At 44.8% G+C, this 26,071-nt stretch overlaps 1 protein-coding gene across 3 annotated transcripts in view; it reads left to right on the top strand.

Moving 5' to 3' along the window:
* Positions 1-23,437, top strand: part of grnb (granulin b) — an 83,042-nt gene extending 59,605 nt beyond the window's left edge. For all 3 annotated transcript variants that reach the window (XM_084323531.1, XM_084323532.1, XM_084323530.1), the window contains 3 exons: positions 16,395-16,640; positions 17,804-18,061; positions 19,404-23,437. In XM_084323531.1, the coding sequence (XP_084179657.1) occupies positions 16,395-16,640; positions 17,804-18,061; positions 19,404-19,550 (651 nt within the window). In that variant the 3' untranslated portion in view covers positions 19,551-23,437. The remainder of the gene's footprint in view (positions 1-16,394; positions 16,641-17,803; positions 18,062-19,403) is intronic.
* The last annotated feature ends 2,634 nt before the right edge of the window (positions 23,438-26,071 follow it).

Here is a 26,071-nt window from a genome sequence, read left to right as displayed (position 1 = left end):
TTATCTGTAAAGAATTTGCACTACAACCCATACCTCATTACATCTTACTGTAAATTATATTGTACCTAAATTGTACCTCATCCCACTTCTGCTTTGCACTCTGTATAGTATATTGTATGGTAACTCAGTTACTTCTACTCTACATAGAGCATTGCATGTATATATGTATATACTGAACATTTTGTATACGTACTTGACTTCTATTTTATACTTGCTACACTTATTTTATTATCTATCTTTGCCTAGCACAGTCTCTGGAGCGAAACAGAAGGAAGCATTTTGTATAAAAGTATTCTGTACTTCTGTATGACAACTAATAAAGAAACTTGAACTTGAACTATCCAAATTTCTAAATGTACTGTTATATACATTTTAGGCCATACCACCCACCCCTAAACCCACCCCTAAACTCACCCATAAACCCACCCCTAAACCCACCTCTAAACTCACCCTCCAGTCATGAATATGTTAGAGAACATCAAGTAGACAGAGGAGACTCACACCCCTCATCCCAGTAGAGCGGTCGTCTGGAAATCAGAAGGTTCCCGGTTCCATTCCAGCTCCTACTGGCAGCGTGTCGAAGTGTCCTTGAGCAAGACACTTTAACCTCTAACTGCTCCCAATGACCAGGTTGACAGCTTGCATGGTTGCCTCCGCCATCGCCGTGTGAATGTGTGAGCTTGTAAAGCGCTTTGGATAAAAGCTCTATATAAATGCCGCACATTTACACATCGGCCTAGCTTGTGTCTCCTCAGTTGGAACATCATGCTGGTAGCCATCTTGGTCCTATATACACATTTGCTAATAGCTTTCATTATCAGTTATTTGTTAATAGGATGGATAGGACAACATGTACCCACTGGATTGGTTGAGCACTACCCTTGTTTTTCATCCCCCACAGGGCTGTACGCTGCGATGATATCGTCGCGAATTGCCCCTTTAATTGGCCGTTGCGATAGGTAAATATTATCTGGGGGCGGGCTTGCGAGTAGTGCTTTCAAGCCTTGGATTCGCATTTCACTCCTAAATTATCCAAGGCGTGTGATGACGCGATGACGTCACTCACGCGAGCTGAGCAGTGAGCACTCAGCAGGTATGATCAGCGGGAACAATCGACTGAGCACTCACTCTGATAGACTGGCTGACTGTCTGATTTAGCTATGAAGAAAAGTAAAGTTAGTATTGCTTCATATTTTCGACGCGTTGTTCGACCTCCTATAGTGAGCCGAACTGAACTGAACTCAGACACACGGAGAGAGATGTGGCATCTGCTCCTCCTCCAGCCCTCTCGCACCCGTGGCTGTTGTAAACACTGGGACCTCGGTGAGCCTGCCAGCCGGCTAGCTACTGATAGCTATCAACAAATGCTCCAGTAAGTCTAGTAGTGCATGATAGTTAAGCATTACATCACACGCAGGAGTGGTTTGTGACCAATAAACCATGCCTAGGGGTGGTTGTTAGGCCCGAGGCGCAGCCGAGGGTCGTTAGACCCCCCTAGGCATGGTTTATTGGTCACAAATCACGACTGCACGTGGTGTAAAGCTTTTATACAACTGCCAGATTCATCCAACCTTATTTCTATACAATAAACACACATTAATCGAAGATTTATTGAAAAAACCATCCGCCAGAAAAAGTAGTTCCCACAACTCCATGTGGAAGCAGCTTGAAGTGCATCCAACCAAACTAACACATCCAACTGTGTATTATTGGAATGATTGAGAGAAGTTGCCTCATGTGGAAGCAGCTTGAAGTGCATCCAACCAACTAACACATCCAACTGTGTATTATTGGAATGATTGATTGAAAATTTATTAAAACGTTTTCTTTGCCCTATAGGAAAAAAACGTTTTCTTCACCCTATTTTTTTATTTATTTCTTTTAGCCTAAACTTAACCAGTTGGAAACCAGGGGTACAGTAATAAAATTAGCAATCAATCAATCAATCAATTCAATAGACCATGCTCACTTAAAACAGCGCTGCTTCTCTCTCAGTCTGACTCCCCCGCTGTTGCAGACAGGAGTGTGTGTGTGTGTGTGTGCGTGTGTGTGTGTGTGTGTGTCAGTGTGTCACAGTGTGTGTGTGCGTGTGTGTGTGTGTGTGTATGTGTGTGTGTGTGTTTGTGGGTACGCCAGCGTCGGACAGTGTGAGAGAGAACGCTGCAAGAAAGTAGGAAGGAAGAAATTTAAATCAATCAATTAATCTATCAATCAATCCGCCAGCGTCGGACAGTGTGAGAGAGAACGCTGCAGTCGGAAAGTAGGAAGGAAGAAATTTAAATCAATCAATTAATCTATCAATCAATCCGCGATTTTTCTTTTGTTCTAGATTGAGTCAAGACCCATCAATTACATCATCCAACATTGTTTAAAATACTAACACGTTCCCCTTGACAGAATCGCTTTATATTTAGTCGTTATGACGCTATCAACATATCCATTTGTTAAATGCTCTGAGTTTCGTAAAAGTCAGTCAAAGCTTACCAAAAGCACGAGCAGTGAACTCCAAGACCACGTGACTGAACTCAAACTAGAAAGAAACAGACTAAGAAATGACGTAAACTCCATGATCAAAACTGCAAAAAAAAATTTCATCAATGACAAAACCGAGGAAAACAAAAATAAACCACGTGAACTTTGGAAATTACTCAACAATCAACTAGGCTGCAGTAAAAAACTCAAAACCAGGTTCTCAAACATAAACATAAAGACGGACAACACGCTCATCACAGACAAGCTGGATGTAGCCAATTACTTAAACACTTTCTTCACAAACATAGCCACAACACTGGTAAACAAACTACCCTCCCACTCAGGGCAGTATGGGGTAGAACACATAGTAGCATACTACATGAACCTAGGCGTCCACAAAGACGACTTCAAACTGGAAATAGTAACTACAGATGAGGTACTCAAAAAACTGAGCGCCCTCCAACCAAACAAGGCCACTGGCCATGACAACATCCCCTCCAAATTCCTCAGAGACTCAGCAGCAGCCATCACCCCAGTCATCACACACATAATAAACCTCTCCATAAAACAGGGACACGTCCCCAAGGACTTCAAAATTGCGAGAGTAACACCCCTGCACAAAAAGGGCAGCAAATTAGACCCGGGTAACTACCGCCCTGTTTCTATCCTTACATCCATCTCGAAAGTCATGGAAAAAATAGTATACGAACAGATCGAAAAATACCTCGCGGAAAAAAATCTAATCTACGAATTCCAATCTGGCTTCAGAACATCCCACTCCACTGACACATGCCTTCTCTACTTGAACGACCACATCAAACAAGAGGTGGACGCGGGCAAATACTGCGGCATGGTCATGCTGGACCTACAAAAGGCCTTCGACACTGTCAATCACACCATTCTGATTGACAAGCTAAAAGCAATTGGTTTTGATAGTTTATCAGTGAGCTGGATACAATCCTACCTGGAGGGGAGGGAACAGATGGTGGAAGTAAACGGTACCCTATCCCCCCCCCTCACAGTGAGCTGTGGTGTTCCACAAGGAAGCATACTAGGACCGCTACTATTCCTAATTTATGCAAATGACATGTCGTCAGCTTGTGACTGCAACTTGTTCCTGTTTGCGGACGACTCAGCCCTGCTGGTCTCTGACAAGAACAAGTTACAGGTTGAAAAAGCCCTCAGCTCGGAACTAGGCAAAATCTGCATATGGCTCGCCGACAACAAACTATCATTACACATGGGCAAAACAGAGTCCATTCTCTTCGGTTCAAATAACAAACTCAGCAAGACTGACGACTTCTCGGTTACAGTGGGTGACAATATTGTCACAAGGAAAGATGAAATTACCTACCTGGGTTCCATCCTAGAGGCTAATCTTTCCTGTGACAAAATGGCATCCAATGTAATAAAAAAAGTCAACCAAAGAACGCGATTCTTGTACCGGATCTCCTCTCTGGTAAACAAGAATACCCTGAAGACTCTAGCAGGAGCACTCATTCAAGGGTACTACGACTATGCTTGCACCTCATGGTACCAAAGCACCTCAAAGGCACTAAAAAACAAATTACAAACATCTCAAAACAAGCTAGTCAGACTACTACTTGACCTGACTCCTAGAACCCACCTCACCCCTGCCCACTTTGACAACCTAGGATGGCTTAGAGTAGACGACAGAGTACAGCAACTTGCAATGGGCCTGGTCTACAAGATACACTACGCGACCAAGGTACCCATGTACATGTCAAAATACTTCCCAAAGGTCAGTGAATACCACGATCACAACACCAGAGGGAGCTCCACAAATCATGTAAAACCCAGATTCGGCTCAAACAAGGGACTAAACACGTTTCGCAATTATGCCACATCAATGTGGAACGCCCTGCCTAAAGCTGTAAAGGAATGTGAATCACTACCCACCTTCAAAAACACTCTCAAAAAACACCTACGTGAGACTGCAATTCGAAACTGGCCCCTACAAATGTCCTAACCTAGTTGTACAGTAAATGACCAAGTAAGGCTTTGTCAACATTCCAATGTACAGTGTAAAATGTGTGTGTGTCCCCTACCCTACCCAACCCCCCCCCCCCCCCCCCCCCCCCCCACCTCCAATGTACAGCCCTCACCCAACCCACCCAACCCCACCCCACCAACCTCCTCCAATGTACAGTTTCTACGCCAAATGTATATACACTCCTTTTCTGGACACGTTTGTATCACAAACAGTACTGTATTTGCAAATCTGATATGTCATAAATGTATAGATGTAGCAGTACTGTCTATCTGTATGTCATGTATGTCATATATGTTATGATGAATTGAAAATGGGGGACCCTGGTGGAAACAAGACGAAAGTCTTTCTCTGGTCTGCATCCCCTTAACAATTGTATGTATTGAGATGTACTGTACTGTACCCATTCTGCAATCTGTTAATAAACTTTTCAATCAATCAATCAATCAAAGATTATTGTCCGCCATCTTGTTTTTTCCGACGGAGTGATCCGGCGGAGTGATGTGATTCGGTGGTGGGCGGGTCCTGGGACCAGGAGCGTGGATTATGAAGGATACATACGTGTAAATGGACTGTTTCAGCCAATCAGAATAGAGAAATTTGCATGCCGTTGTATAACTTGCGTTAGCTTACTGTTCAAAACGAAACGTCCCATTAACCTGTTCCACCCCACGGCCACGGTACCGACCCCTTTTTGACATTATTATCATATATTAGTATTTTTATGAGTGCTGCAATAATTTAACGTTTTTAAAATCAAACGTTTTCAAGTATTATTATCACTACTATGTCACAAATACATGTAGAATGTAAAACGTTAGGTTGGCAATAGTTTAGCAATAGGTTAAAAGTGAGTTTATATCATTTTAAGTTTTTATTTTTCACTCGCGTTTTTGACGCTGAAGCGTAAATGGAAATGTTGAACCATGGGAATTGTAGTTTTTTTGCGGCCATTTTGAAGAGCGCATCGCCAGCTATCTGCCAGCGTCGGAATTTCTCAAAACTACACTTCCCATGGTCCGCTATGGTCGTTCAAAGTTAGGCATTCTGAATGAATCATATCAATAATTATGATTCGCGATAATAAGCTACAAAAGGTAACGTTTTTGACAAATATTGAAACGCAGTCAGTTTCTCCACACTATTGTAATCATGTAGGAATAATTAGATCTGAAATTAGTTACAAAATGATTACACTGTGGGAGAAATAAAAAAGTACAGTCGATTACATTAAATATCTGTATATGTTATTATACATGCCTGGTGATACTATATCCAAATTGAACTCGGCCATTTGAAAGATACTATATGTATATTAGGGGTGGGAATCACCAGTTTCATCATGATACGATACGATATTGATTCTTTGGACAACGATACGATATTTGCCGATATCACAAAGTCTCTCACGATACAATACGATACGATTAGATTCAGGTGCCTGCGATCGATATGAGATGATATCATATGCCCATTTAACACAATCAGTTATGAGACTCGCCACAGGATTTTCAAAATAAGAGTATCGATATGAATCGATCTTATTACATCGCATCGATCCGATTCGATCGTTGATAATTACATCGATGTATCGATCTGGATCGATGTATCGTCCCACCCCTAATGTATATATATATAAATGTGCGAATTGGCTATAATAAGGTAATGTATAAGCATATATTCTATATTCTATAATAATATTTCAAATTGCATTGGTCCGGATGGGAGAATTCAGTACTGTATATACAAAACCTTCAATTTTATCATCTTCCCTTTATTAATTTCCTTAGATCTTTTGTACACATGATCTCAAGAGGGTACTGAATTAGCTCAGTGGCAGTTTTTTAAGTTTGGTCATTATTATCATGGTTTTATTCACTGTCAAAGATGAAAAGAAAAATCATAATTCATATTTTCCTTTGTTTCATCAGAATTTAAGCAAGCCTAGTAATAGACACAATATTTCTGACACTGAGAATACATTCATTGAGGTCCATAGATGTTCCTAGATACCAAGAATATGCAAATAGCCCTTGTAGAAGTGGAGCAATATTCCATTTACCATAGGTATACATTTTATGCAGATTTCACCTGGGGTGGAACAGGTTTTAAACTAAATAGTTCAGATAGCTCCGTCCTGATATCAATGTCTTATAACACTGAGTCGATGCGTATTCGAGCTGAGGGCACGCTGAATATAGTCAATAGGGAGCAGCTGCAGCGCCGGAGAATCCTGGCCGTAGCTGGAGGCTACAGTATAGGGCCCAGCTGCAGCTCCGGAGAATCCTGGCCGTAGCTGGAGGCTACTCAGTACACACAGACAGTGGAGCTGGTTGCATATAGCGAGCATTTAGACTTGTTGCGTGGTGGCGATGTCTTGCAGATAATACAACTACAAGTATGATTATATAATATATATATTTTATTAAAAAAAAATTATATAAAAACAATCGATATAAATAATGGTAAAATTGTTATTTAAAAATTTGCCCCTAAAAAATATTTTTTGCCCCTAAATTTCTCATTTAGGGGCAAGTGTGCCCCTAGTGAAAAAGCTTAGCGTACAGCCCTGCCCCAGGTGTCTTGAGAAAGTCAAGAAACCTGGACTCCTATTAACGAGTATATTACAGTTATAGTCTGTTGTAATAGAATTACTAAGTGTAACTGAGGGGTACAATTCCCTGACTGTATTACTAGATATGATACTTACTACCACTACCTTTGTACTTAATATTCGGCCACCCAGTACACGGCATAAATATATTATCATGAACACTCTCACGTAGATGAAACGGATCCAACACAAATGTACGAATTAGAAACAGGTCTTTATTTCCTACACAGCGATGGTGTGTAGAATAAACACTTAATCACTTAATTACATTTATGAATTGAAATAGTATGCACTTTTATGGCAAGGAGTATTCGTCGGTATATCAATAGAGAATGTCCAATCTCTGAAGGCGCAGGTGGTAAATATACGACCTGGAATAGTTAAGGAATAACAGCAATGATACTTTAATGATTATAGGCTGGATACACTAGAGGGGGTTAATCCGGTCGCTTGTAAGCCGACAGGAGTAGGAGGGGGGGGGGGGGGTAGAATCCAGCTGCCTCGTCCGGCCAAGGGTATCCCAGGTGAACCCACTGTAGTGCCGTTCAATGCGCCGGCGATCCTTGGACCACAGATGAAAGCAGGTGGACTCTTTGTGGGCCGGCTCTCTCCGGTCCACGGGGGAGAGACGTGAAGAGACCTTGTCTTGCAGAGCGTCTCCTCACCTTGCGTCCTCTCCAGGGGGGGGGGTTCCAACACACGGCAGTGTCGGGGGTCTTTATCCATGGAATAATCAAAGTATCCAAAGCATAATCCGTGCCTGGGAAGGCGGGCTGTCGTCGGTAGAATAATCCAGTATACAGGTCCACTCGCTCGTCGGCTCTGGGGCTCCTCGGGTGCAGCTTCACATAGGGTCAACCACCCTGGGTAAGCAGCCAGTTCTCTGCCCGAAACGATGGGGTACTGACTACGGTAGTATTCTCACCGCACGAAGCACTATATATTAACAGACTATTATTAGCTTAATAGACTACGTCCAACTCGACGATATAGTGCCAAATATGACTATTCAAATATTAATATACACGATGTCTCAATACCGATGGTAGGCGAACTTGGCCTTACTCCCACACGTGGCGTCGCGGGGAGGCTTTACGTCTGTGACTCTATTGGAGGGTAAGAAACTGGACTGAAAAGAAAGTCCTACTTTAGTAGCGCAGTATATATACGCACTATGAACGTAGCCAAATTCCTACGCGGAACTAGGACTTGTTCGTACATGTCGAGCGGTACGTTTGAACTGGGTCTGAGGGGTATGGCAGCCTGGCACCAAGGTCTCGACCAATAGTAGAATGGAGACTATTATGGGATGTTCAGTAGGCTAGAATGGATATTCAATGCATATTGTACAAGGAATATACAAGGGATATCAGGGAATATTAGAGAATATACAAATACAATTAAATATATATATATAAATAAATATATATAAACTAAAAGGAGAAAACCTTCAAAGGAAAGAAGGGACCGCACACTCCACAGGACTCGCTTATTTATTGTTTGCACAACGCGTTTCGCTGTCGCTTCCTCAGGTGCTATGCAGGGCAGTGATTGATCAATAATCATGACGACTGTTCCTTCTGTCAAATTGTCTCTCTCCTTTACCCACTTCTGGCGGGTCTGTAGAGACGGTAGGTAGTGCAGTAGGAAACTGTTCCAAAACTTGTCGGCTAATACTTGGCTGTACCTCCACATTCGTCGGCCGTTCGCTTCTTCAGGCCGGTACATTGTCTGGGGTAATGCAGGATCTAGCCGCCCCATCAGGAGTGTGTTGGGGGTAACTGGGTCGATATCCGCCACATCACTGGAGACATATCCGAGGGGCTTCGAGTTAAGTACTCCCTCAATCTCCGTGAGGACTGTCAGTAGGACTTCTTCCGCCACAGTCTGGGCCCCAAGTACTGCGTACAGGGCTGTCTTTATGGAGCGCACTTCTCGTTCCCAAGTGCCACCGAAGTGGGGTGCGTTTGGGGGGTTGAATTGGAAATCAACCTGTGCTGGAGCGAGGTGGGTCTTAAGTTCTGGGCCCATAGCTTGGAAGCTCTCTCTCAGCTCTCTTTCGCCGCCTTTGAAGTTTGTCCCATGATCGGACAATAGGGTAGACGGTCTTCCCTTCCGTGATGTGAATCTACGGAAGGCCATAAGGAATGAGTCTGTGCTCATGGTCGGGAGAAGCTCGATGTGTATCGCTCTGGTGGTCATGCATTTGAATACAATACCCCACCGCTTCTCGGTTCCTCTTCCTTTCTTTATGTGCAGCGGGCCAAAGCAGTCCATACCCGTTGAGTGGAATGGCTTGTCACCGATTCGGAGGCGACATGGAGGAAGGTCAGCCATCCTTGGTATGCTGGGCTGCGCGCGCCACTTGCGGCAGTCTAGACATGTTTGTTGGAAGCGTCGTACCGCCTCTCTTCCTTGTAGGATCCAGTAACGACGTCTGATTTCCGCGAAGACTCTTTCTGCTCCTGCGTGATGTACATCCTCATCGTATTTCTTTATAATCAGCTCTGTGACCTTGTGTCTGCTGTTCAATACGATCGGGTATTTAATGTCATCCGGTAGATTGGGGGCTCTGCGTAGGCGACCACCCACTCTGATGAGGGTATGAGCGTCGCTCTCGGGGGCCAGGTGAATTAATCTGCTGTCGGATGGGACGGGCTTTCCTCCCTGTAGACAGGCCAATTCATCGGGGAACGAGTCTCTCTGGGCTCGCTGCAGTAGAAGCAATTCTGCTTCCTCGTAGTTAGCTGCTGACATATCAGCGGGGGACTTGCACTCCGGGTGGTACCGCAGGAATGTTCTTTGTTGTGCACTCTCTATGGACGTGCAATCGTTTATGTTAGGGTCGGTGGAGGCTACGGTGCTCAATCCACAGAACACAGACTTCTTAATTTCCACCTCCTCTGGACTTGCTTCCCTCGGGATAGGCATGGGCCACTGTCCTTCCGGGAGTCTTAGGAATGCGGGGCCGTCACTGTAGACATTGCGACGGGTGAGGTCATCCAGGGGCATCCCCCGGGTGATGACGTCAGCTGGGTTCTGTTTTGTATCAACGTAGCGCCACTCTGTTTCTCCGGTTAACTCTTCGGTTAAGTCTTGAATCTCGGTGACTCTGACTCCCACGAAGACTTTGTACTTGCATGAGTCCGATTTGATCCAGGCGAGTACCGTCGTGGAATCTGACCACAGGATTGTTCTAGACACCGGTATGGTGAGCTCACGTTGGATGAGCGTGGCTAGGTGCGCTCCGGCTAGGGCTGCGCAGAGCTCTAGACGTGGGATAGATTGTTGCTTGCGTGGGGCTATTCTCGAGCGGGCGAGGACAAATGCTGTGTAGATCTCTCCCCCCTGGTCTTGGGCCCGCAAGTAGGCTACTGATCCGTATGCGACCTCTGAGGCGTCACTGAAGACGTGTAAGTCCATTTTACATGTCTCTGGCCTCACCGTGGGTGGGAAGTGGCTTCGGCGCATATTAACGCCTGGGAGTGAGTGGAGCTCCATCTCCCACTCTCTCCAGGTGGATTCAAGGTGTGCGGGAATGGGGTCGTCCCAGCCCTGGTCCTTGTCCCACAATGCTCGTACAATCATTTTTGCCCTGGTGGTGTACGGTAGAATACATCCTAGCGGGTCATATTGTCGGGCGAGTGTTGTGTACACACTCCGTCTGGTGGTCGGCGCCGCCGCCGGCCTTCCCTGCTCCGTAGTCAGGGGCTTGTGTCTGTAGTGAAGCGAATCTGTTTTGAATCGCCACACCAATCCCAGGGTCATCTCCTGGGCTTCTCCCGGGATTGTAGCCATCCAGGTCTCGCTGCTGGCTGCCTTGTCCTCGGAGGAGAGGCTGCGCAGTACTTGCGGATCGCTGCTGGCCCACTGCCTGAGATCAAAGCCGCCTTTGATCAATGAGGCGCGGAGTTTAATCAGGAGAGCCTCGGCTTCTTCCTGGGTTGAAAGGCTTTGTAGACAGTTGTCTACGTAGAAGCTGTTCTTTACGCTGTGTCGGACCTCTTCGTCCGCTGCTGGGTCCTCTGCTACATGTTTCTGTAGTGCAAATGTCGCACAGCAGGGGCTGCACGTCGTTCCGAAGGGGAGGACTTCCCATTGGTAGATGGCTGGGTGCTCATCTCCTGGCTTCTCTCTCCATAGGAACCGTAACAGGGGCTTGTCCGCCTCTACTAATCTCACCTGCAGGAACATTCCTTTAATGTCCCCGCTGATGGCCACCTTTTCCTGGCGGAAGCGGAGTAGAACGCCGAGTAGGGAGGGGCCGAGTGTGGGACCGGGCAGTAACTCTTTATTCAGATTTTGGGATCCGATCTGGTAGCTGCAGTTAAATACTATGCGGTCTTTACCGTTGTGATGGACCTTGTGGTGGGGCACGTACCACGATTCAGTGGTCTGGTCAGCCTCTTTAATGTCCATCTTTGTGACGTGTCCCGCTGTGATGAGCTTCTCAATCTCAGCGCGGTATACACTCTCTTGGGCGGGGTTCTTGGCTAAGCGCCGCTCCGTGTTCAGCAGGTACCGTTCTGTGGCGTCTGTCTTGGCGTGGAAAGTAGGCATTCCTTCTCGCCGCAGGAGTGGCGTGGCGTATCTCAACACGCCGTTGACCGGGACTCTCTTGGTCCCTGTCTCGAGGAGGTGAATGGCGTAAATGTCATCTTTAGAGCGAATGTCTTTCTTTCCGTTCTTAAAGGGCATTTGTTCCAGGGTCCATAGCCGCTCTACGTGTTGCAGGAGTGCGGTTTCTCCCTCTGTGACTCGGGAGTGGAGACATCTAGTGGCTGTACTTCGGTTGAGAGATTTGGCGAGCGGGCCTTGGAGAGTCCATCCCAAACGGGTCTCGACTGCTGCAGGACAGCCTCGGGGTCCGGTATGAACCCGGTCTATCGGGACAATGAGGTCTGCATGGTCGGAGCCTATCAACAGGGTCGGCATAGCATTGTCTATGAGCGGGATCGGTAACTTGCGCAGATGTGCATATTTCTCCATCAGCTTGGCGACGGGGTATGTGTACCGCGACAGTCCTATTTCTTGGCTGGTGAAAGCGTCTGCAATCTGGTACCGTCGCTCAGGCTGGCCGCTTGCTGCGATAGAGAATGAGACATTCTCGCCCTTTATCGTCTTCAAATCTCGTCTTATTGTCCGAATTGTCATTTGGGTTTCGCTTCCCCGCAGCCCTAGCTGGGCCGCAGCGGAGGCGAGCAGCAGGGTCTTCTCTGACCCGTCATCGAGGACGGCGTAAGTGTCCAGGACTTTATTCTGGTAGCTTAGTGTCACACGCACTACTTTTAGGAGTACTCGGGCTCCACTGCTGCTGGCGGGATCGATGTACATGACGCTCGCTTTGCGGCTGGATGGTGCAGGTGAAGGGCGCCGTCTGTTACTGTCGTGAAGTATGTCCAGATGGGCTCCATCGCATTTGGTGCACCTTTTCTTTAAGCGGCATTCGGCTGCCATGTGTGAGCGCGCACAGCGAAAACAGCGCTTGTTGGACTTTATCCATTGACCTGCTTCCTCCGCGTTCAGCTTGGGGAAGGAGTCACATTGCGCTAGCCAGTGTTCTTTCTCACAGTAGGGGCACACTATCTTCCACTTCTCCGTTCTGGAGGGGGTACTGTGGCTCCTGCTGCTCGGTACTGACTCCGATTGGTGCATCACAGTCACCGATCTTCTTCCATCATTTAGTCGTCTGGTTCCTTCTCTGGAGCCAGGGGTGCTCCGTCCGAATGTATCTAGCCGTAGGCTGCTGACTTCTCTCGCCAGGAAGTCTGCTAGATCGAGGAGGTTCGGTTCGGGGCCATTCGGGTCTCTGTGGTCCCTCTGCCGCCTAAAGCGCTCCTGACGAGCGGGCGGCAGCTTCTCCAGGATCCTTTCCACATTTGAGTTGGCGTAAAAAGTTCATGCCTCCCCTTCTCTCTTTGCGCTCCCAACATCCCTACCAGGGACTGCACTCTGATGGACAGGTCGTCCAGTGCTCGATTGTCTATTGCTGGGGGTAAGCGGTCGATGTGTCGGATCTCCTGGATCACGTAATCCCATATGCGCCCATACCTCTGGTCCAATGCTACCAGCGCTGCTGTGTATGGGGTGGTGGAAGTCGCGTAGGCGAGCGCTATATTATGTGCGCGGGGCACCTTTAAGTGCTTCAGTAGGATGGCGTATTTGTGGCGTTCATCCAATACATCCACCAACATGGTCTCCAGACACATGCAGAGTTCTGTATACTGGGCCCGGTTCTCTTGGGTGAAGTCGGGTACCATAGGCGTGCCAATGTATGACGCTGACTGTGGATACATCGGCGAGCGTTGGGGGAGAGGCCTCCTAGGCGAGTCTCCTCCCGCTCCTTGGTATGGGCTGGTACCGGCAGTGTACCATGGCCCGCTTGTCCAGGTGCTGTTCCTCGGTGCGGGTCGTGCGTCGTGCTCACCCGTGTATAGAGTCGGGGGTCTGTAGCGCAGCTCCGCGGGAGTATAGCCTGGGCTGTACCGGACCTCCTGGTCCGGTAGAGTACTGTGCTGTCTTCGGGCGTGGTTCTCCTCCTCTTCCTCTTCGTCTTCAGTTAGGTCATCCAGTGCTTGTAGTCTCTGGTTTAGCCTCTCCACAGGATATGCTGCTCCTTCCCGGTTGCTAGGTCTCGCTTGGACCGGTGGGGGGAGGTGGTCTGTGGGGGGTATAGACCTCGTCTGTTGGTCAAGTTCAGGGTTGTTTACTCGGCTAGGGGATGCCGCCCTGGAGGTGTGTCTAGACGAGTTCCTGGAGCCTCTGGCGGAGGGAGAGGGTGTTGTCCGTCTGATCAGCTGTTCTATTAGTTGCGCTTGCTGTCTGTCGCGCTCTGCGTCCCGTAGAGCACCAGCAGCTGCTCGCTGGCTGTCTGCTCGGTCTCGGGCCACATTCTCTTCCATCTGAATGCGTCTTATTTCTAGACGTATATGCTCTTCTTCGCTCCGCTGCTGGATCTGCAGTCGGTCGCGTTCAGCAGCGGCGTTCAGGCTGATGAGGAAGGCCTGCTGTAGGGTCCTCTCTGCCTCGCTGGGAGAAGGCGGTTGTATAGGGGAGCCTTCCCTCGGGGTACTCCTTGCAGAGCCTTGGAGCTCTATCTCCACGGTGCTCTCCCCGTCTTCTTCCGTGCCGAGTTCTCTCTCGGTAGCGTTGTATTCCTCCCGGGACTCATCGGGGACTACTTCTTCAGTACTGGCGGGGTGTGAAGTCATGTCTGGTTCCCACTGGTCCCCACCGTGAACTTGGTCAGTTACATTAGAGCCCGTAGGGGCCTCTATGGTCGGGGTAGTCTGGGCGTTGGGGTTAGACATACTTTTACTGGAGTTTTACCGCGTTTACTGTTAGTAGAAGACTAGGTTGTTGACTGACAGCGTAAGCCTCTAAGTACTGAGGGAGCCGTCGTTCGCGCTGCGGGCGTTGGTTAGGAGGATCGTTTCGTGGAGTGTTCATCATAGGCCATTTCAATATTAATAACACTATATTAATATTACACTAATTACCATCCGGCTCGAAGGACCAATTGTAACTGAGGGGTACAATTCCCTGACTGTATTACTAGATATGATACTTACTACCACTACCTTTGTACTTAATATTCGGCCACCCAGTACACGGCATAAATATATTATCATGAACACTCTCACGTAGATGAAACGGATCCAACACAAATGTACGAATTAGAAACAGGTCTTTATTTCCTACACAGCGATGGTGTGTAGAATAAACACTTAATCACTTAATTACATTTATGAATTGAAATAGTATGCACTTTTATGGCAAGGAGTATTCGTCGGTATATCAATAGAGAATGTCCAATCTCTGAAGGCGCAGGTGGTAAATATACGACCTGGAATAGTTAAGGAATAACAGCAATGATACTTTAATGATTATAGGCTGGATACACTAGAGGGGGTTAATCCGGTCGCTTGTAAGCCGACAGGAGTAGGAGGGGGGGGGGGGTAGAATCCAGCTGCCTCGTCCGGCCAAGGGTATCCCAGGTGAACCCACTGTAGTGCCGTTCAATGCGCCGGCGATCCTTGGACCACAGATGAAAGCAGGTGGACTCTTTGTGGGCCGGCTCTCTCCGGTCCACGGGGGAGAGACGTGAAGAGACCTCGTCTTGCAGAGCGTCTCCTCACCTTGCGTCCTCTCCAGGGGGGGGGGTTCCAACACACGGCAGTGTCGGGGGTCTTTATCCATGGAATAATCAAAGTATCCAAAGCATAATCCGTGCCTGGGAAGGCGGGCTGTCGTCGGTAGAATAATCCAGTATACAGGTCCACTCGCTCGTCGGCTCTGGGGCTCCTCGGGTGCAGCTTCACATAGGGTCAACCACCCTGGGTAAGCAGCCAGTTCTCTGCCCGAAACGATGGGGTACTGACTACGGTAGTATTCTCACCGCACGAAGCACTATATATTAACAGACTATTATTAGCTTAATAGACTACGTCCAACTCGACGATATAGTGCCAAATATGACTATTCAAATATTAATATACACGATGTCTCAATACCGATGGTAGGCGAACTTGGCCTTACTCCCACACGTGGCGTCGCGGGGAGGCTTTACGTCTGTGACTCTATTGGAGGGTAAGAAACTGGACTGAAAAGAAAGTCCTACTTTAGTAGCGCAGTATATATACGCACTATGAACAAATAGTCCCATTAGTGGTGCGGTAGCCAAATTACTACGCGGAACTAGGACTTGTTCGTACATGTCGAGCGGTACGTTTGAACTGGGTCTGAGGGGTATGGCAGCCTGGCACCAAGGTCTCGACCAATAGTAGAATGGAGACTATTATGGGATGTTCAGTAGGCTAGAATGGATATTCAATGCATATTGTACAAGGAATATACAAGGGATATCAGGGAATATTAGAGAATATACAAATACAATTAAATATATATATATAAATAAATATATATATTCGGTTTAATCTGGCCCTTCACAACACTAAGAGTAATAAGATAAGGTCTGGGACCTTGAACACAAGACATAACGACACAAGCACAGCCCAAAATATTGTGGATAACTGCAAGCCAAGATTAACAATACATTAACAAATGTATTAACAAAATAAAATGACAAAGTGATATCGGTCACAAGGTGTTGGGATTTGTATTATTACCAGCATTGCTTTTAGCTTTTTTCTTATTCTCTGCATTGCTTTTATTCTGTCTATTTTATGCTCATTGTATGTCTATTTTTACTGCTGTGAAACACTTTGGGCTGCAATTATTCTATGAAGGGTGCTATACAAATAAAGTTGTTAATTATTATTGTTGTTCCACCACCAGGCGACCTGCTGTACCGACGGAGACCATTGCTGCCCCGGCGGCTACACCTGCGACCCCCACCGCTCCTCCTGCACCAAGGGGCCCCACCACGTCATCCCCTGGTACGCCAAGCAGAGCGCCTCGTCCACCCGGCCCGGCGGCGGCGGCGTGGCGGACGTCAAGTGCGACGACGAGAGCAGCTGCGCGGCGGGGACCACCTGCTGTAAGCTGCCCACAGAAGAGTGGGGCTGCTGCCCTCTGGTCAAGGTGGGGCGACCGCACCGGCTGGTAGACACGCTAATGGCTTAGTGGACAATGATGCGAGATCACAAGACTGTGTTCAGGGATGCACCAATGCTCAAACACTTGTTATTGAATCGAGATAATGGGTCAAATTGGGCATTTGGAAATGGGAGGATTTGGGAGTGCTTAAATCTGATGCCATTAGCCACTTAACATGTCAGAAATCAAAGAAATGTGATTTCTCCCCCATTTTCACACATAGAAGGATATTAGATCTTTCTAATGGAGAGAAATATCTATATTTTTGTCCAGTTACCCCAAACTAATTGCCTAATGTATATTTTGTTCTCCAAGAGTAATGGTTGAATCCGAAATCGTCATCGCGAATGATAACTATGTGTAATACTCCTCAGTCAGTATCTGCTGTTTAAAATTGGTTTTGCACATCCCTAATCCGTGTTTCATTACTGTGAAGCAGCATTGACCTTGAGATTGCATGCTAGTCATTTGTTCCGACTACTAAGCAGACTAATTATATTAGTGGCGGCATGTCTTGATGGAGTGGAAAACTTCAACAAAGCATTAGGTAGTCTCCCGCAAGTTCATGGTGTGTCACTGTGTTTCATTATCAAGGTCTTAAAGCATCCGTGACTTAGTGTTTGGATGGCTAGCAGGAAGAGATCAAACACACCCCCATGTAGAGCTCGTAATGTTTGATGCTCGTCCCTGCCACTGTGGTCAGAGAATTTTAACAAACCCTAAGATGCAAAAAATTACCTCAAAAAGAATTAGAGGAACCTGAGTAAAATTTGCTTACAGCCAGTTCTGTACATATAAGGCCAGATATATGGTGCTAAACTACTGCACCTGCTCCAGCTTCCTGCTTTACAAAGGTGGAGTTTTCAGATTAATGGAATGATGTAATAGAAATTATGTAATTCAAAGTGACATACACTCCCAATAATTTAGATTGTATCTATTGTATTGACTATAATAATGTATGTGTATAAAAAATTTAAGTTTATAAAAAAAAAAAAAAAAATGTATGTGTTGACTGTTTAAAACATTTTACAATTACATGCGTCATTTGGTACTTGTATGGTTCTCCATCTGAAGGTTCCAAATACTTGTTTGTGTGAAATTTATTGCACATTATGGACCCTGATCATTGTTCTCTTCCTGGCCAGGCTGTCTGCTGTGAGGACCATGAACATTGCTGTCCTCAGGCCTACAGCTGCAACATGCAGACTGGCACCTGCGAGAAGAAGGCGGACGATCCCTTCGTCCACATCCTCCACCAGAGCAGAGTGGTAAAGCCCACACACAGGGACACGGAGGGAGAGGGAGATGTACCATGTGACGGCACAGGGGAGTTCCACTGCCCCAAGCAAGACACATGCTGCAAGACGTCAGCCACAGAGTGGGCCTGCTGCCCCTCGCTCAAGGTACATATTATTATGACTACTTGTTCACCCGTTCTCATGAAGCTTGACATGAGTGATACCGGTATATTACATTTACATTTTAAGCATTTAGCTGCAGCCCAATCTCGCTTAAAATATGTAAATAAAGTACTAATCGACCACAGGAAAACATTTACATAATGTACGTTATGTTATAGCCATAAGTAATATATTCACGTATTGTATAGAAAATGTAAAGAATTTAGGTAAATTCCCCTACTGGGGATCGAAACCTTAACCCTAACTTTATGTCTTAAGTGAATGTTAAAACTAACCATAACTCTAACTATAATCATAGTTGGATAGTGGTGAAAGCCCGCAACTGCAATGATTCTTGGTTCAACTTCTGGTCGCCCCCAGTCGTCTAAAACATTGGTTCTCAACTCGGGGGTCAGGACCCTCGATAGGGTTGCGAGATGATTTTGGGGGGGTGGGGGTCGGGATAAGATATACAAATACATTATCATGTTTATAATCTCTGGTATAGATCTCCTTTTCTTATGAAGCCATTGATATTTGAAGTCTAAAGCTCCTCCTCCAACATTAATCAAGTGAAATAGCCAGAAAAGATTAGTCTCTTTGATGGATAAAGAATAGAATCGTGACCTCAAAAAAAGTGCCCAGTAAGTTTTCTAAGACCAAGTAGCCAAAAGTAAAAAGAGCCCACAGTGAATAGGTTTGAAGCACAAAGTAGAACTAAGCAAAGTTAACATAACCTCATAATTATTTATATACTGTGGCTGTATTGATTTAATTTAAATGGAATCTCTTGTGGATCTGTTGCAGATAATGAGGTCAGCGAACATTTTATCAAGATCTATTCACACGCACAGACGTACACGAGTTATTACCAACTACGTTGATTGAAGCTGCAATTCTGAATGGCTTGTTTCAAGAGGGATGGTAAATAAATAAATCCATATACTGTACATCACACTCCCCACTGTCCCACACCGCCTGCCCCCCCAACACAAAGGGACCAAATCAAATCAAATCAAATGAATTTGTAAGGCCCGACATGGGCCAGACACGTCTTCTTTAAACAAGTCAAGAAGAAACATCACAATAAATCAAGAACAAAACAAAACACCATGAAATCCAAAATAAAATCTAAAATAAATAAATGAATGAATGCAACACTCCCAGACATACCCCACGCGAAGGTAAGGAAAAACTCACCACAGGCAATGTGGAGGGGAGAAACCTTAGATGGGCCGTTCAAGTGGGGATCTCCCTTCTTAGACCACACTGTGCCATTGTTACAGTTGAAAAGGCATTGTGTGACACGAGTCTAAAGCTTAATATTACCCCTTTTCCTCAACAGGCTGTCTGCTGCACTGACTCAAAGCACTGTTGTGCTACGGGCTCCTCCTGTGACCTGGCGGCTGGAGGCTGCACCCAGCAGCCGCTAACGTGGGATACTTTCTTCACAAAAGACAGAAAGAGAGACTTTGTCCCTTTCGGACTTTAAGCCTGACGAAATGACCTTCTCCAAAAATCCACACTCTACGACACCAACCTGCAGCACATAACATTTATGGACAAGGGACAGGACCTTTCATTTTTTGGTTTGTTCAGTCTTTCAGGTTTTTCTTTTTAGTGTACTCTTGCATACGTAAGTATATATTCTTTACTTTTTTTTTTACTTTTTTTTTTAGGCAGGTGTGTAGAAGATTCAGGCTTGTTGCAAAACATGAAAGGAGGCCACTCGTTTTGCTTGCAATTGCAACATATTATTGAAATTACAACTCTTTGGTCAAAAGATCTTTGGTGGATAAATCGTAAAGCATTTTTGTCACTGAGATTTACCCAACAAAGTCTTATTGTCCAAAGCATCATAGCTTCAGTAAAACGATTTACTGCAAGTGAAGAATGCAAATGGGAGTATTTTTTTCATGTTTTGCACGAGACTGAGGATTTACCTACTTTACCGACCATTACAGACTCCATCAATCACTCCTCAACATCTCATTCCTCTCATGTAAAAGGCAGTCTGGTCAAAACCAATGAAGGCAGAGGTCTAATGCTTTTGGTATTTTGGGATAAATGGAATAAAATGACAACAACCCTGCTGTTGTGTTAAAGCCTAGTAACTCCTTAACACCTCTCTTTGAAATCAGGAAAACCTGAAACAGACTTGAAGCGGATTTTATCCATACCCCTCCATGAGTCCCTTGTGGATGGCGGTGAAGCAGAGCTCCGCGCCGGGTTAGAGGATGCCAGGCGAATCCAGTGTGGACAGCAGAGTCCATTCTGCTTCCAGTGTGTTTGAGATGACTGAATTAACCCGTTTCGCCATAACTGCGGTTAGAAAACATCACGGTTTCAAAAACCATAACAATTCTAGAAGATATAATATCTGCGTTAGTCATTGCCTCGTTGAAAACTCATCTTGCAAGTCACTTTGTGTGTGTGAGTCTGAGTGAGTAGCCACTGCTAACGAGCAGAGAGGAGACGTCAGGGAACTGATATCCTAGCTTTATAGGCACCAAAAAAGTGTCTTAAGTCGACAGTATGGGAGCATTTTGGAAAAAGAAAAAGGATTTCCCAGTTATTGATCGCCATCTGGTAGATCGATATGTCCATTGGCTGATGCTATATTCCTTTACTGCATACTGAATTCAGCGTCGCAAAAAGTATTCCATGCGATCTGATGAAGCCATAGCTTTAGGCTAACAGAAAAACTAGCCTTGAATGAAAAAAAAATAACATCCGGTCTGAAAACAAGGAGTACTCCATTCTCGAGACAGCACCACTACCAGGATCTGGCCGGTAATGCACTTTTCCGAATCACAAGAGTAGGGTATATCTGCAGTGCTGCTCCGTGACATTGAGTAGGTTATTAAAATGGAATAAAAGCAAAAACGAGTTTACCACGTATATACTGTATAATGTGGTTGGCCCTTTAAGCATGGCGCCCAAACACGTATACATACGTGGTTGGCCGGGAATGTGTTAACACAGTTTTTCCTAATTCCTATAAAAAAGGACTTTTTGGAGGTACTAGGTTTTGTTCACCCAGCAGCAGTGCGACATGATGGTGGAGAAAATCTTTACACACCTGCGTTTCTCTAAACAAATATTTTACTATGTATTTGAGGAGCGAGAGGTAAATTTGGATACTCAAAGCCAACTCACTCCATCACCAGGGATAGTTATTATGAATTACATTTTTAGTTGCTACCCAGTGCTGTTTTGCTTCTCTATGCAAGTGAGACAAATGAATGTACTCCTGTGATATGAGCCTCTTGTTATAGGCTAAATCACTTATATTTGGTTAAAAGTGTTTTTGGGGATTGAATCAACGATGGATTTTTTTATTTACATCTTCACTTTACCTCCTCCAATACAGAAGTTGAATACATTACTGATTTTGGTGATGTGTAGGTTTTTGTTTTAGTTGTTTTCGTTAAAGGCATCATTGATGTAGGAGCAGTGGAAAGTGTGACTGATTTTTGATTTAAGGTTGATTTTTATTTTTTATTTAATTGTGACTTTTCTTTTCTTTGCTGAATTTGAATTAAGGATAAGAAAAGAAACACTGAAATCATGGGGGGGGGGGGATTAAGATCGATCATTAATTATTTTTCACCTAATGAATAAGATGTCATTCACATACCGGTACATTTATTTGGTGTTATTTTACACCAAATTAGTTATTTTATCATTGTTATCACAGTCGTTTGTCGGATTCAAGGTGAAAGGGATATAGGTCTATAATTTACATGGGTGTGTACAGGCTTGGCATTAAAAACGATGAGCAGTAAGTGAGCTCCGAAACGGTCTACTACAGGAAGTGTCTGTTGGTTGACATCAGCCATCCCGTTTCCCTGTGCAGTTTTTGGTGCCTATCCAATCCAAAACAATGGAACTCATGTTATTCCAGTCATTTCTTTTTTTTTTATCCACTTTTTATCCACTTTTCTATATTTTCTCCCATCCCAATTTCGTATCATCCAATTCAACCCTCCCCTGTCACGAACGCTGTTTCTTGCCTCCCACAAGCCGGCTGCAATGTGGACTAAGTCATACATAGCACAAGTCCCCTCCGGTACTTGAGGTAACAGCAGTCGCATCTTTTCACCTGCGCAGCTCGATCTCTCAGTGGTGAGGAGTAACGCGTGGGAGGCTCACGCTGCCCCCGACACTTCCTGATTCCACTGCGCAGGCGCACCAACCGACCTGTAGGAGTCGCTGTCCACAACGCCCGATCCCCACCCATCAGTTTCCCACCCCCTAATATGGCCAATGTGTATTAGTACGGACGACCAGCTAAACTGAAAGCAAATGTGGAGCGCTGGGCTCGAACAGGCGAGCCCAGCGTCTCCAGATTTCGTGGCGAGCGCCTTGCCCACTACGCCACGTAGCCGCCCTTATTCCAGTCATTTCTTAAGAGTTCATTCCAAATTTGTGAACACATTGCAAAGCTAGAAACCTTGAGCCTCATCAACAGACACATACTGAGAAGCTCCATAGGTCCTACTATTTCCCTACATAGATATCCATCTGTGGTGTCTCACCACAATATCAGGCAGACCCACCACAAATAAATCTCCCACAATTATACAATATAACATACAGTATTATCCTCAATTCTTGCATTGCACACTTGCCTTCTAAACCACAAATAATCTTGAACGTGTGGGAAACCATGTTGGCATAATTGAAGAACATCACTGTACCCATGATCCCATGATGATGTCATGGGGATCTGAGTTTATTTTCTGCCTTATAACGGACCATGGTAAAATTAAGTTCAAAATTGTATTAATTAACTTTTCAAACAAACATTCTATGAGTCCACAAAGTCGAGCCCCATCCCCCAGTTCTGTGGAGCAGCTCCCGTGTTGGTCTTTGATGTTCGCAGAGTAGAGCTTTTGTTTCTCTGGCGTCTAGCTTTCGGGGGAGAGCTTTTCATTTTCACATATGAACTGTCTCTAGGGAAATTGGAATTTTATTCCAATTAAGGTAATTGGAATGTATTATCTTTTTAATTTGTTTGCTTTTATCTGGTGATGTGGGAGGATTTTAAAGCAATTATAGGTTCTGTAGATACTGCCAATTGTAGAATGAAATCCGTCATCAGAATTTAACTTCCGTTGTTTCTATCCACAAATCACCTTGATGATGATTTTCATTCATTCCAACAGTAAACTCACATTTGTACTTGAATGAGCCCGAGATGGGTTTAGTCAATTGTTTGGTTTGGATTGGTCATTTGCTACTTTCCGACGATTGTCGTGTCATAATGAAGGACATTGATGTGTTTAGATTTCGTCCATTAATTTTAGTGGTCTTTTAAAAAGATTTTACATTACTGAGAGGTGAGCGATGACTAATGAGTGAAATAAAGTTGTACAAAACACAAGTCGTTTGACATGTGTGGTCATTTCATTCACTGATGCCATCTTCAAATCTAATAGGTTTGATATTCAACGCCTCACTTCCTTTGCCCTTTTTCCTCCTGTATCACTTTACCCCACCCCCGCCTCCCCCTCCCCCCTCCCTCTTCATTGAAAGTTGTTATGACGACCAGGAGTAAATAAGTGTTGATAGGCAAGCAGAGGCATGAAGTGTAACAGAAACCCCATGACCCTCTCGCTGTACAGCTGCTGCTATCTGCTAGAGCTGCCACTACAGCCACTGTAGAGCTCTTACCTTACGCCCTCTGGTGGCCATGATTGATTGATTGAAAAGTTTATTAACAGATTGCAGAATGGGTACAGTACAGTACAACTCAATACATACAATTGTTAAGGGGATGCAGACCTGAGAGACTTTCGTCTTGTTTCCATCAGGGTCCCCCATTTTCAATTCATCATATGACACACACGACATACAGATAGACAGTACTGCTACATCTATACATTTATGACATACCAGATTTGCAAATACAGTACTGTTTGTGATACTAAAAAAATCCAGAAAAAGAGTGTATATACATTTGACATAGAAACTGTGCATTGGAGGAGGTTAGGTAGGTGGGGTGGGGCTGTACATTGGAGGTGGGGGGGGGGGTTGCATTGGCTGTTCAGCTACTTTGTATTTTCACCTCCACTAAGACCTCGGATGTTCTCAGAAGGTGAACATGTAAAAAGGGGCAACAAACTGAAAATCAAAGCTGATTCAATTAAAGAGCCTATTTGATCAAACAATTCTGATTTATTATGCACATAATCTCATATCCCAGAACACTGGATTCTAGTGTTAATTTTACAACTCAATGAAATCGATCTATGAAACCATAGCAATGGGGATTTCATTAGTGGCTCTTTGAGAGAATGGTGTACAGAACAATGAAGCTAATTTAAAGGTCAACAGTGTAGATCTACAAATTGTTTAAGGTCCATTTTCAGATACACTGCAAGCCTATGTAAGTGATGAATTGGCGCAAAATGGCTATGAAATATCTCTAAAAGGGAAGAGCATATTGAACAACAGTCTGACATAAACTTGTGCTATGGACTCATTTTTGTGAAGACTGGCTGAAAGATCTGGCTGTGTGAGACTTTCTTTTAATCTAATGAAGACTATTCAGCATATGTGTCAGGTCCATGCCAGTGATATAAGTCGGTGTGAATGAATTTGACCTTAAGGAGCGTTGATGAAGACCCTGGAGAGCCTTTTCCAGATCTATGTATAGACAATAAGACCTACCAACAGTGGACCAGACTGACAAACAACCTATTGACGCACTAGCATACTTTCTCCATCGCCTCTCCATTGGCTCATCAGTGACCCATTCATATGTTGCCAGGGAAAGAGACCCCCCGCTCCCCCGACCCACCCAAAAACACACAAACACCCACACAAGCCTCACACACTCCCTCCTCTGGCATGTTGCTAATTCCCACGGGAATGTTCAGATTCCAAGCATCAGAATTTGGGGGCAACAAATGTGCGTTGGTGGAGTGGGAAGCTGCGTTGTTGAGCTGGTGCCAAGGGCCACATGCCCAGCATGAATGACACAGGTTATTCAACTAGTTTTAGATACTTTTTAAATATATATAAATATTTCATGTTATAAAAACTTGGTAGAAGTAAAAACCATATCAGAACAACGGAATATGACTGATATTTTGAGTTCCGAGCCTTGACATTTAGCCTTTATCCTATTTTCATACTAGTGCTCGTTTCCCTATATGCTTTTTCTTTTGTTGTTATTGTTCTTAGCTCTATTCTATTTAAATCTTTCACAAATGTTCTTATGTACTCCAGTTGCTATTGCATGTACATATATGTATTTTATTATACGTATATGTACATACATTCCAACTATTTAGCCTGTTTTATTCTCCACCCATCAATCATACATAGCAACACTATTATCACCGACATCCAAGTTGGGGGATCCCCCTTTGAACGGCCCTTCTAAGGTTTCTCTCCAAATCGCCTGTGGTGCTTTTTTCCTATTGCTAGGTTTTAAGGGAGTTTTTCCTTACCTTCGCTGGGGTATGTCTGGGAGTGTTGCATTTATTTTGGGTTTTATGGAGGTTTTTGTTCTTGATTTATTGTGATGTTTCTTCTTGACTTGTCCAGTCCATGGGGGCATTACCTTGTGATTTCGGGCTTTACAAATACATTTAATTTTATATGATCAGTGCCATTTTGTCAGACTTGGCTACAAAGCAAATTCAAGCAGCTGATTTTAGAAAACTTAAATACTTGTATTCTACTACATACAAGAGTACTATTCTATTGAGAGTTCCAACTTTACTTGAGTAAAGAACACATGTTTGTACTTTTCCACCACAGGTTGGACGGTGACCCTTGAAAGTCGAATCAAAATACCCCATTACTCCAATACTTCATTACTCCAATACCCCATTACTCCAATACTTCAATACTTCATTACTCCAATACTTCATCACTCCAATACCCCATTACTTCATTACTCTAATACTTCATTACTTCAATACTTCATTACTCCAATACCCAATTACTTCAATACTTCATCACTCCAATGCCCCATTACTTCAATACTGCATTACT

The sequence above is a fragment of the Notolepis coatsorum genome (genome assembly GCF_963971535.1).
Source record: "Notolepis coatsorum genome assembly, chromosome: 10".
In the NCBI taxonomy this organism is placed as follows: domain Eukaryota; kingdom Metazoa; phylum Chordata; class Actinopteri; order Aulopiformes; family Paralepididae; genus Notolepis; species Notolepis coatsorum.
The sequence above is the reverse complement of the archived record's forward strand: the minus strand, read 5'-3'. Positions and strand labels throughout refer to the sequence as shown.